Below are 12067 nucleotides of genomic sequence, written 5' to 3'. Positions count from 1 at the left end.
TTATTTAATTGTGATGACTGGTTTCTGTACCAAAGAGTTTTTCTTTGATAGGTGAGTAAGTGATGCACCATTGCATTTAATAACATCTTTTGGGTATTACCAAATGCTCGCTGGTAGGTGGCATAACACCTTTTGGGTAAGCGGTAACCTGCCTGGGAAATCAGCAGTCGGCGGGGGAGTGGAACCCATCTCCCCTGTCAATGGGGAATCGGCAGGCAGTGAAAAGCACTTTCCGCCGCCCGACAAGTTTCCACATGCCACTGGGAGGAGAGTCGGAGTCACATCTCTTAGCGGCAGATTATTTGGCAAATGCTTCGTAAAGACCAACAGAAAGCCACAAAAGCGAGCCAAAAACCAAACATCGAACACGTTGAACGTCGAATGGCAAACCAGCTTTCTTCGTCGTGACTTTTGATATTTGAAATGATGTCGAGACGCCTCGACGCCGCCGCCTGGTGAGCTTTTGAACCCGTTTGCACCCTTTTCCAACTGTTCCATGCATTTTCCCCCGCCTCGCCTTCCCATTTTCAATTTGACTTTTCCGAGTCCAAAGTCGTTTGCCGCTCTGTATGCTGAACAAATTTTGATTGTGGCCAGGACAACGGCTGCTGCACATTTGTCCAACTCGAGGCTGAACGTGTCGATCCGCAGGCCATTTGGCCGGGGAGTTGGCTGTGGAGTACCACCTTTATACACTCAGACATTTTGGGTGAACAAAAAAAAAACATTTTAACTATAAGTTTTGCAATAAATTTGTTCTTCAGGTCGATACCTTAATAATATAATCAGAGAAGACACTGACAAGAAGCAAACAGAATATTATTATTTATTATTGTTTCTCGTTTGTGGTTTTCTTTCTGATTTTTTTTATCAAAACCATGGGAAGTAATAATCAGATGTGGGAGTGTTATAGCTTGTTGAATTCGTAATAAAATTTCCAATAAATTGGCATTCATAACTTAAAACATCATTTTTTGCCAATTTTTAAAAATAAACTTCATGATTACCCCTTTTGAAAAATGCCAGAATTCCAAAAAGTCAAGTTTTATTTCGGTTTTTTGATTAAAACCATGGGAAATAATGGTCACACGTTGGAATGGCATACCTCGTTGAATTGGCTATAAAATTTCCAATCGATTGGCATTCACAGCTAAAAAATTTCATTTTGGCCTATTTTTCGCCAAAAAAGATGAACTATCCCCTTATGAAAAATGCCAAAATCCGAGGGATCCGGAAAAATCAACTTTTATTTCGGTTTTTTTATCAAATCCATGGAAAATAATTGTCGCACGATGGAATGCCATACTTCGTTGAATTCGTTGTAAAATTTCCAATCGATTGGCATTCAAAAATCATGCTAAAAAAAAAAAACCCTTTCAATAAATTGGCCGATTTTCGCCAAAAAATATGAGCTAACCCTCTATGAAAAATGCCAGAAACCGGAAGATCCGTAAAAGTCAACTTTTATTTCGGTTTTTTAATCAAAACCCTAGGAAATAATGGTCACATGTTGGAATGTCATACCTCATTAAATCCGTTAAAAAATTTCCAATCGATTGGCATTCACAGATAAAATGTTTAATTTTAGTCGATTTTTCACAAATAATCATGAAGTAAGCCCTTATGAATAATGCGAAAATCTGTCAAAAAATAAATTTTCCCAAATCAACCTTGAATCGATAGATTAGGACCTCAGCTACACAAAAAAGTCGTTATGTTGGCTTTGTAAGAACGAAAAAGCATTAAAACATGTTTTTTATAGCAAAAATGGCGAAAAAACAACGTTTTCGGACTCAAGCTAAGATAACTTTACTCCATTTTTAAATGAAATAAATTGTGACTTTTTTCATGCGATTTTCCTACCCAAAGCTACTTATTTTCTGAGTGCAAGCTTAATTGAAAATGCATGTTGCATGGTTGTATATCTCAGTAGCTGTACATACATAGGTGAACTGGATTCCTAATGAAGTTTTGCGGTTACGGACTGGCATCCGATCGGTGGTGATCTCAGTTGCCATAACTCAAGTAAGCCACAATTTTGACCCCTCCATTTGGCAACCCACCGATGACCTTAGCCACTTTACTCGATTCGCCACGCCCTTCAGTCACTACCGTTTACATATTTTTTACCAGACCGCATAATAAAGTCATCCATCTGGAGATGATCACCTGGAGCCTCCGGCTTAGCTTCATTGTGACACTTGATTGAACCTCTTAGCCCGATATTTCGACTTCGATTCCCAGGAGCTCCCAGGCATTTATGATTGACGAGGGCAAATGAAACCATAAATAGCAAAAAGAGCAACGAGTTCAATAAATGGCACAAGCACGTCAGACAATCGAGAAATTTGTTTATAAATAAATTTGTATAAATTGCATAGATTTGACATAAGACAAAGGCCTTTGTGCTCTCCGAAATAAACGTGTCAATGAGGGCCGAACTAATAATTTAAAATGCAAATAGTCGAAAGAGGCAATCGTAGATTGTCGTTTAAGGTGTGAAATATGAACGCGGCAGAAGCGTCTCTAATCTCCGGACCCCATGGGATGCGACAAGATTGAAATTCGAGAAAAGATTTGCCAACGCACTCCGGATAATAATATGCATCCAAATGTCTTTTAGCTGCGAGGGGCCAGGGGATGCCCAAATATCCACTCTTGTTTTATTGGGGGTCTTCGGTTACATTTTGTCGGGGCCTTGTCAGTTCCGGATTAGACAAAATGGCTTTTTAAGTAAGCTAAATCAATCATTTGACAGCGGCTTAATTGTCCAGATATCGGTGGTCACTCTGGGATTGTCTTGATTTTGTTACTTTTGGACAGCTGCTTTTCTGTCTATTGGCTACCGGCTGAACTTTTGAACCCCACTTTTTTTTGGCCCATTATGCATAGTTCAATGCCATGGTGGCTGCTTCTTGGGTGATTTTTCACCATGATTGAAATATGTTTGGGAACTCAAATGTCAGTGAAACTGGAAAATTGAAGGATTTTGATTGATGCGTGAAGTAAGTGAAATTTTGAGGTATTTAGAAAGAGAAATTTCATTTGCTCCAAGTGAAACCTAAAAATTTATACGTTTTTTAAGCTGACAGATAGGAAACTGCTTTTGTACTTAAAGCACAATTTTAAAAAAAAAACTTATAATAAAGGTTAATTAACTTTTTTTATAAAACCATTTTCAGAAAACTAATTAAAAAAGGTTAAGACTTCAAAAAAACCATAGATGCAAAAAAATGGTATGTTTTAATTACTTTAAACAAATATTAGGCAAGGTAAACATTTTTATTTATAAACAATACCTGGCTGAGGAGTCTCTACCTTTCAATCAACCCAATCAAAACTTGTTTTCCTTCAAACTTATGAAGATGTGGCCAATTAATGGCGCCTCGATTTACGACCCATTTTTTAGGGCTTAATGATTATAACTAGTTAGCCATCCCGTATTAATGTAATCCATCAAATGAGATAATACGAGATGATTTCCGAGATCATTTGCTTTCTTTATTTGTATATTCCCATGTTGTTTATGTCTCGAGCAAATCAAATTTATACATTTATTCGATCCACTATATTTTTCAGGCCAAAAGATACATTTGATACGTTTTGGGATGACGTCCGCCTCATAAACAACAAGATGCCAGGCAATATCAATCAATTATGTCGGATCCAGCCGCATCTGCAACTCTAGAGCCCGACGACCCAACCCCGAGTTTTATGTAACAAAGTGGCTTAGATTTCGAGACATCTAGCAAAATCATAAATCTTGTGAATATTTTCGTTCGCCGATTGCGTCAACTTTGCGCACTTTGCTTTACATATTAGAAATTCAGAGACCAAAACTCAGTTGGTCTGTTTGCCTCAAGCTCATTCGGGTGATTAACATTTTGTTGACCCAACAAATTGTAGGTGGTGACTGGGGTCGCGCAAGATGCAAACATACCTTGTGGATGAACGAGGATGGGAATGGGCATGGGTGAACGCCCACTTGTGCTGCGTGTGAAAACGGATTGGCCAAATTAACAAACACTAAAGGGTTTTGCCATGGTCCAATACTTTGTCTTCGGTTTTTCATTTTTTTGGCTTAACCGATCTTTTGTTATGCTGATTATCCGTAATTTGTCATACGCTGCGGGCCGACTAATGAAGGTTGACGAGGCTTATGGAGCAGCCGGAGACATGACAGTTCATTTTCAACACATCTGTGAGTGATCCGCATTGAGGGGCAGTCGCGACAGACTCCCACAAACATTGATGCAGTATGAGTTATGGCTTTAGCTTTGGAGCTAAAAGGAATACTCAATCTATACAAAACTATAGAAAAATGTTCTGGAACACTGATCAATACAAATGCAATACTGTATTCTTAAAATTAAATATCAGCCGACCTTATAAACTTTTTCCTAATGACATGATTATTTTCTTAAATTGATAAAAATCCGTTTTAAAATTTCATTGCATACAATTTAATATATCGAAGACTCGTTACGCCTGTACACTAAACACATTTTAATAGCTTAACCTAGAGCAAAACAGAAGGATTTCCTACTCAGTTGACTCCACCAGTTGCTTTGATTCCTCCTTAACTTCCACCTTGTGGGCTTGCCACCAATCCATGACGTACTCCCGCAGACTGGACAAGGCGAGGACGGCCGGTGCCTCGAGCTGTTGGTCCTTGGCCAGCCAGTCGCAGTACTCAGATCGAGAACAGGCGCCAGAGCCACCGAAGTTCCTCACATAGCGCACGCTAGCCAGCTGATCCGGCCATTGCCGAGCGATGCACTCGAGCAGGACATCCAGTTGGTCGGCGGACAAGGCTCGATGCTGGCCACTGGCCGAGCCACTCTTCCACAGAACGTTGAGCAGGCGGCCCAAACCAGGCACAGAAATCCGTGGCGAGAGCAGTGGCAATATTTGCAGCACCAGACGATACACCCGCAACTGGACATGGTCGTAGTCGGGCAGTTCCGCTCGGGAGGCGGCCAGGGCATACCACAGATTGTTGATGATGCTGATGACGCCCTCGATAATGTCGAACTGATGGAACTCCGTGTCACGGATCACGCTCACCAGCCAGGGAAGGATGCCCACGTGCTCCAGCATGATCTTGACTGCGCCGGGGATCTTCACGCAAGTAGAGAGCACCGATAGGAGCAGCAGATTCGTTTCCAGAGTGGCCAAGCTGGAGCCGTAGTAACCGAGCAGAACCTTGAATGTGTTGGTGGATACCAGCAGGAAGAGATCGGCGCTGCACTTGATGCCATTCCTAAGAAGCTCCACGATAAACTCGCGGTACTGCTGGTGCTCCGGCTCTTGGGAGTAGAAGAACACATTGAAGTCGGGTATCGTCTGGAAGTTGAAGCTCTGCTTCAGCCGCAGGTACATCATAAGTCTCTTATACAGCAGATGCGTTGGCTCTGTGCTCAGGTTAAAACTGTGAGCGATAAACAGGGCTGGGATCAGGGGCACCCTAGGGGTTCCTCCGTGCGTTCTCCTCTGCGCCAGCCAGGAGTTTCTCAGGTCGCTCAATCCCGCCTGGATGTTGTCGTAGGCCTGCGTCCACAGCGGACGCTCGTAAAATTTGGAGAGCTCAAAATGGGCGCGATAGCGTTGCTGGCAACTGGCAGCCGCCAACCTCATGTCCTTGTCCAGCGAGGATAGGCCACAGAAGGTAACCGCCAGCAGTCCATTCTGCACCGGCCAGCGAGACCAGACCACGGATTCCGGTGCGAAGCAGTGCATCATCAGGGGCAGCAGGAAGGTAGGATCGTAGCAGGTATCGTAGACCTTCTCGCGCTTCGGGCAGATGCGCCTTAGATCCTGGGGGAAATCTTCCCGGCCTTCCTCCACCATTCGTTCCACCTGATTGTCGCCGAATCTTTGCGATTTCTTCGCCGGATTGTGGAACTCCACGGAGGGCAGTTGTTGACTGGCATGCAAGCTCCTCCAAATCGGGAAATTCTCAATGGTGTACTCGCTGGTCTCCCGAACAATCAGGGCCAGCACCTGGGCCACGTTCGTCTCCTGCTGCTGCAACCGTGCTCGCTCATCCTCGTCGGCAGCTCTTAATGCATAATGGGCCACAGCACTTTCTCCCCAAATAAAGGGTCTGAACTTATCCAAGCCAACATCGAATCGTTCGTAGTGCTCCAGCAGAGCTAGTCCGTAACGATCTGCGGAAGAGAGTTTCGCATGGTAAGAGCCCAGAATCACGGGTATGTGGGCGGACTGGAGGGCACTGGGTGCCTTCCTGGCCAGTGCCTCCATGAGCTGTAGGAGATGAGTTTTGGTTTCGCTCTGATTGCCCAAGAGATGATCGAAGCAGCAGGAATGCGTGCAAATCATTTCGTATAGCAGTGCTGGCGTGGGATCCTCCTCCTGCTGAGCATCCTCCTGATAATCCTCATACATGCCATTGCACAGGAAGGCCATTAGCTTCAGCACCAGTCCATTGGTTTCATCCTGAAGCGGCTGTCGTTCCGGACCGAGATGAAGGGCCAACTTCAAGCAGCTCTTGCAGAAGTTCAGCCACTGCGGGTTTTTCAGTAGGCGACTCCAATCTAGAGGTAGATCCTTATCCTGATTCATCTCCCACCACTCGTAACAGTTCCAAGATATTTGCTCCAGCTTGGGCAGATCCAAAGCCTGTTTCTTTAAATCCAGAGCCAGCAGTTGGACGTTGAGGTTTATGTAATTTACGAAGACTGTAGCCTTTTGCTTGGCATCCTTGGCAGCAGCAAAAGCTTGCCAGTAGATTTCCCGTAAAACTCGCACCTGGAAGAGCTCCACGGAGTCCAGTTTGAGCTGTTTCTGACAGTAATCCAGGCACTCGGACTTGGGCATGCAAAGCGCAATGAGCAGGGCACTTGCCTCCGGATGCTCACGGTAGATTAAAGCTGCCTTTTGTGGCTTTTCGATGCTCTTCATGAAGCCATTTTTGTATGTCTGATAGCAACGTTGGAGCACTGGTTGAGGTAGTTGGTAGTTCTTGGTCAAAGCAATATCCAGGAGGGGATACACCAGTTCCTTTTGCTCCAAATTGCTGGGCAACAGTTCCGCAAATTTCTCTGCCAATCTGGGTTGGCGTTCGAGTAGTAAACTGGCCAGGCGTATTGCGGATTTGCTTAGCTTTCGAGAGGATGTAAAGAAACACGCAAAGAAGTCGCTATCGCACTCTGTCAGGTGATGATGGTAGCTAAGTAAGAACTGCAGAATGGCCGCCTCCAAAGGTTCCAAATGTTGTTCGCTCAGCTCGCAGAAGTCCTTGTAGAAATTCAGGAGCTCCTTGAACGATTTTCTGCAATCGATGGGCTCTTTCAGAGTGGTCAATCGTCCCAGCAAGCGAAGCAGTAGATCAAAGTAATGATTTGGTTTACTGTTTGGGATGAAATCCTTTGCTTGCACTTTGGTAGTAAGCAAGTCCAGCATTTGGGAACACTGACTAGATGTCAATTCAAATGAATCCACCAGGGCCACACACTCAACAAGTTGCTGTTGAGGTTCCAGTTTCTCCACTGAAGTATCCAAAGCAATATCCAGGGTCTTAACCAGGTGTAGCCGGTAGTTTGCAGTATAGTTCTCGAATCGAGGCAAACTACGGCAATGTTCCGTCAGTCTCCTAAGGAAAATAACATAGTTCAATCGAGTCTCGCTGGTTTCGCTCAGCATTTCTGTGGGATGCAATTGCCACAGCCGAATGTTGTAGATGTAGTGCAGCAGACTCTGAGTGTATGTCTCGTCCTGTTGCTGATCGTCTTCTTCCTCTTGCACCTCTTCCTTGCCATCATTCACTTGGCTGGCGATTTGGAGGAACTTGATTAGATAATCTGCTATGAGTTCTGCTTGCGCTCTTCTTAATCGCGCACTGGTGTAGAAATAGCTGAAAACAAAGAGCAGATCCTGAACGTAGATCATGTTGCGTCGAGGATTGCTGAGGCTGGGGTGCAACAACATGGTCTGTCCCTCGCCCAGTTGCAGCTCAAAGTTCTTGTCCTGTTCCTCCACTTTGAATATCTGTTCGAAGGTCTGGGAATTCTTATTGCTGACACCCTTGCGCATTTGGTTCAGCAGGGGCCACTTATCGGCGAAGAATGATGGAAGTTTTTTTGGCTGCTCGTATGAACTGCCAGGCAACCAGCTCTTCATGTAAGAAGTGTGCTGCACTAAGTTATCCTCGTAAAGCTGCAGCACTTGCTCCGGCTTGCTGTGGTAGTGGAAGAGCAGGAAAAATACTAGCTCTACATAGGCGTCGTAGGGTTTCTCCAATTCCACACCCTGTAGCAGCAGAGGCATCATCTTGCTCAGGGTCAGAGTTTCCACATAAGCCTGCACTGTTTGACCCTGTTCGATTTGGGCAAACAGTTTGCTTAAATTTTTGGTCTTAGTGGCCGATTCGGCAACGCTTAGCTCCGGGACCTGTATCTGCCTCCAATCCAAGCAGAGTACTGCCAGAAGGATATCCACCACATTAGTCACCGTTTCCGCATTAAATCCTATGAGTGCCTCTACCCAAATGTTGATCTCGTGGCTGCAGGAATCAAACAGTCCTGTGTTGTGAAACAGGCGATTCAATATGTTGCCAGCCTCTGACTTGATGGCCACATCCTCCAGCATGTACGCTTTTATGAACGATTGGAATACCTTGCCAAAGAGGTCTTCCTGAGGGTTTAAAGAGCGCGGGAACAGCAAAAGGATAGTTTTAATCGACTTCAACTCCAGTTGAATCTTAAAACGCTCTTGCGGTTTATTTAGATTATCAAAGTCAGTCTGGTATAGCGGTCGCAAAACATCCAAATAATCCAAAATTTGACTTGTCCTGTTCACAAAAGCTCGATTCTCTTTGCACATGAGCAGCACCAGGTCTAAGGTAACCGATAAATACTCTAGCACTTCCTCCGTTTCCTGCTGCTTAATGGTAAGGAAAAGCGAGTACAGAACAGACTCGATGGTGGGGAAGTGGACTAGCAGATGGTTCAGCAAATCGAACTTGAATTTACGCAACGAGTTACCGGCCTTTTTCGACTGTTCACGGACAGCAATGGCATGCACGTAATTGCTGTACTGCTTCATCATAGACAGCAGAAGGCGTATCACTGCCAATCGCAAAGGGAATTGAGTGTCGTTTAGGAACTTTTTGCCTGTGATGTGCAACAAAGCTTCGATGGGCAGGCACAGCTGCTTAATCCAAAATCCGAAATCTGTAAGCGTCATCTTGTCAAAGGCAGTTGAAAGAGCATTTGGCGGAACGGCATCAATGACCTGGGACAAGAAAATGGCAGCTTTGGGCACGTCCTCCATCTTGTTCCTGGCTGGACTGAGAAGGCTAGAGAAATTCCTCACGGTATTGCGTCCCAAGTCAGGGCAGGCTGTTAGAGTCTGGATGACCAGCTCCGTCTTGCGTGGATTATCGAATGGTTTGTACAGAGAACCGAGTAATCTGCCTTGTAGCTTGTTCTGCTTCTGTCGGTAGTGGGTCATGGCATCGAAGCAGACGCCGTGCTTGCGGGAAGTAAGTAGGACCAATAGCAGTTCGTGAACAGCCGCAGATACGGCTTCCGCCTCCTGTGGCTTCGGAGGCTGCTTCACCTTCTTACGTTCATTGTTGAACAGAACGGAGAGCCCGACGGGCCCCTCCCAGTCGTAAAGGCGCCGCAGATTCTTGCAGCACTCCAAATCAAACACCAGCACCTTCTTGGTCTTTTGTATGTCAGGGTTCTCAAGCACATACTGCCTTAGGGCGTTCAGCACCACGCAGACGGTTACATGATCATCGTAGACCAACCCCTTGGCCAGCACGCCAATCAGTTGACCGCGGTCCAGGATGTTACGGATAAGTAGAGTGTTGCCCTCGACCAGGAAGGCCAGAATAAAATGTATATACGCCTTGCGCACTGTGTCCTCGTTCTGGTAATCGTTCTTGGCATGCGACAGCATCTGCTGCATCACCGTCACGTTAGAGAGGACATCGTAGGAGTTTAGAACCTGGCGACCTAGTTGGGGCTCTACGCAAACGATGGCCGTCAGCAGTTTCAGTGCATTGCGTCGATGACTTGGTCGCGAGGATTGCAGCAGATTCTCGAGCACTCCGCCGTGGACCTTTAGGGAAATAGCGGCAGCCATGAGCAGCCGATTCCATGTGGTTCTTCTGGTTGGTGAGTATTTCCATCACAACCCGATGCAGCGCCTCCGTGAGGTAGTCCACGTGCAGAAGATTGCTCTTGTCGATCCTTTCGAAGGCCTCGACCAGTTCCAAGGGTTTTCCGCGCTTCTCTATGTACTTGGCCGCCAGTTTGGGACGGCTGGTGGAGCACATGAAGAGGAAGTGCCGCAGTTCTGGGATGAGTTATTAAATGGGTCAGAAGATCTTTTACTTTTAATCGTATTTACCCACCTGTTATAAAGTTATTGCTACGGAGTTTGGTGCGGAAATGCATCATCTTGAAATCGTTGGGAAATCGTATCCTTGTCTCTTCGGGTTCAATCCCCGAATCTGGACTTATTTCATCCTCATCCTTCTGCTCATGCCTTTGTTTTTTATGTTTCTCAGACGGAGATTCCTCCACTTCCATTTCCACCTGTTGCTCTTCATTTTTTACGGGGGTTCTGGGCTTCCTTACCTTTTTCTTTGAAGGTGTGGAGTCTACAGACTCGGTTTCTTTTGTTTCCGGCGTGGTTTCCACCTGGATTTCATCTGTTTTAGACTTTTTCTTCTTTTTCTTTGGAGTGTCGGACTCCTTGGGCAGTTTCTTGGGCACTGCCACCTCGCCTTCGTCCTGCTGTTCCGCATCCGCCTCCTCGTGTTTCCTCTTCCGCCGGTTGGGTTGTATGGCCATAGTGCTTTAATATTTCCCTATTTATCGTACAGTTCGTTATAAATAAAAGTTAAATAAAAAACAACCGCACACACGTGCTGGCGGAGAATGGTGTGGCTGTTTTTAAAGTACTGTCAAATACCACTCTTCCTTCAGTGTTGAAAAATGCCGCGTTTGGCGCGCACTTAGAATGCTAACTAGCACAAAAACAGCTACTTATTCAAAATGGTTAAAGTTTTATTTAATTTAGCATTAAGCTTATTTTGTCAAACAATAAAGAACGAATTTTTACTATATTTATAACTAAAGGGCCTCCGATTTTGGTTCATCCGCAGTCTGCACGATCGTGTGACTCATTATCCAATCTGCCATTTGGCAATTTTCGCTTTTTCCCCTCGACGTAATCGTATGCCGGTTAATTTAACCGGGTTTTAGTCGTCCTCCAGGCCCGCGTTGGTGGCTCCTCCAGCCCCAGATCCATATCCTCCGGGAGCGGTGGTGGTCACCGATCCGGAAACCGGGAATTCCGGCAAGGTGGAGCGCTGTTTTCCCGGAGTCGGCGGAACTGGTGGCAAATCAACAGATTTACTCGTACCTGTAAACGCATTCCATTTATTAATCACTCTTGTTTATGCAGATATGTGTAAATCACTTACTAAAACAACAACCCATTATGGTATACTCTTGACTTATTCTCGAGGCGAGTGGGCCAATTTGCCGAAAGTTCTTGGAGCACTAAATCAGGCAAATCAAATCGGTGGCCAATTGACTGGGAATGCGTATGTGTGCACCTGTGGCGTGCAAACGACTCATGGCTCATTGATAAGCGTAGCTGTTACTTTTATTCTCTTTTTGTTTAAAATGTAAAGTGGGTTATTTATGAACATGGGGCGCAGGTCTGCTATCAAACTGTAGTTCCCCACCGGCTGCATAAGCTAGGTGAAAAAGAGCTCCGAACTATTGCAAAAGCGCACTTGGATAGTCGGATATAACCGGCACGCAGCGACCAACAAACCAATTAAGATAAGCGCTTATCAGGCCAAACCGTTTTTAAAGCTTTATAGTTGGCGCTAAAAATTCAATTGTTAAGTTAAATCGTTAATCGAATTTTGTCTCGATTAACCTATCGCTCCACCATAGACCGCGAAAGTTTTGAAAATATCGTTCCTATCATAATCATTATATTTAAGCTTATTTTGGGAAAAAACTTTTTTTCCTGTAAACTATATAAGAAGGTCTCATTCACTTACATTTAAAAT

At 45.0% G+C, this 12067-nt stretch overlaps 2 protein-coding genes across 2 annotated transcripts; both read right to left on the bottom strand.

Moving 5' to 3' along the window:
* Positions 1 to 4439: 4439 nt before the first annotated feature.
* LOC108048054 lies at positions 4440 to 10916 on the bottom strand. Its single transcript, XM_017128519.2, is given in 3 exon segments — positions 4440 to 10098; positions 10100 to 10329; positions 10388 to 10916. Coding segments are annotated over 3 exon segments (6228 nt in total). The 5' UTR covers positions 10830 to 10916; the 3' UTR covers positions 4440 to 4542.
* A 108-nt stretch (positions 10917 to 11024) lies between these two features.
* Positions 11025 to 11629, bottom strand: LOC108048029. The gene is made up of 2 exons (XM_017128487.2): positions 11465 to 11629; positions 11025 to 11403 (listed from the first exon to the last, which is right to left on the bottom strand). The coding sequence occupies exons 1-2, from the start codon at positions 11478 to 11480 to the stop codon at positions 11240 to 11242; spliced, it is 180 nt and encodes a 59-aa protein (XP_016983976.1). The 5' UTR covers positions 11481 to 11629; the 3' UTR covers positions 11025 to 11239.
* Positions 11630 to 12067: the final 438 nt, after the last annotated feature.

Source organism: Drosophila rhopaloa, unplaced genomic scaffold, assembly GCF_018152115.1.
Source record: "Drosophila rhopaloa isolate 14029-0021.01 unplaced genomic scaffold, ASM1815211v1 contig_167, whole genome shotgun sequence".
NCBI lineage: Eukaryota > Metazoa > Arthropoda > Insecta > Diptera > Drosophilidae > Drosophila > Drosophila rhopaloa.
This window is presented reverse-complemented; position numbering and strand designations above follow the sequence as displayed.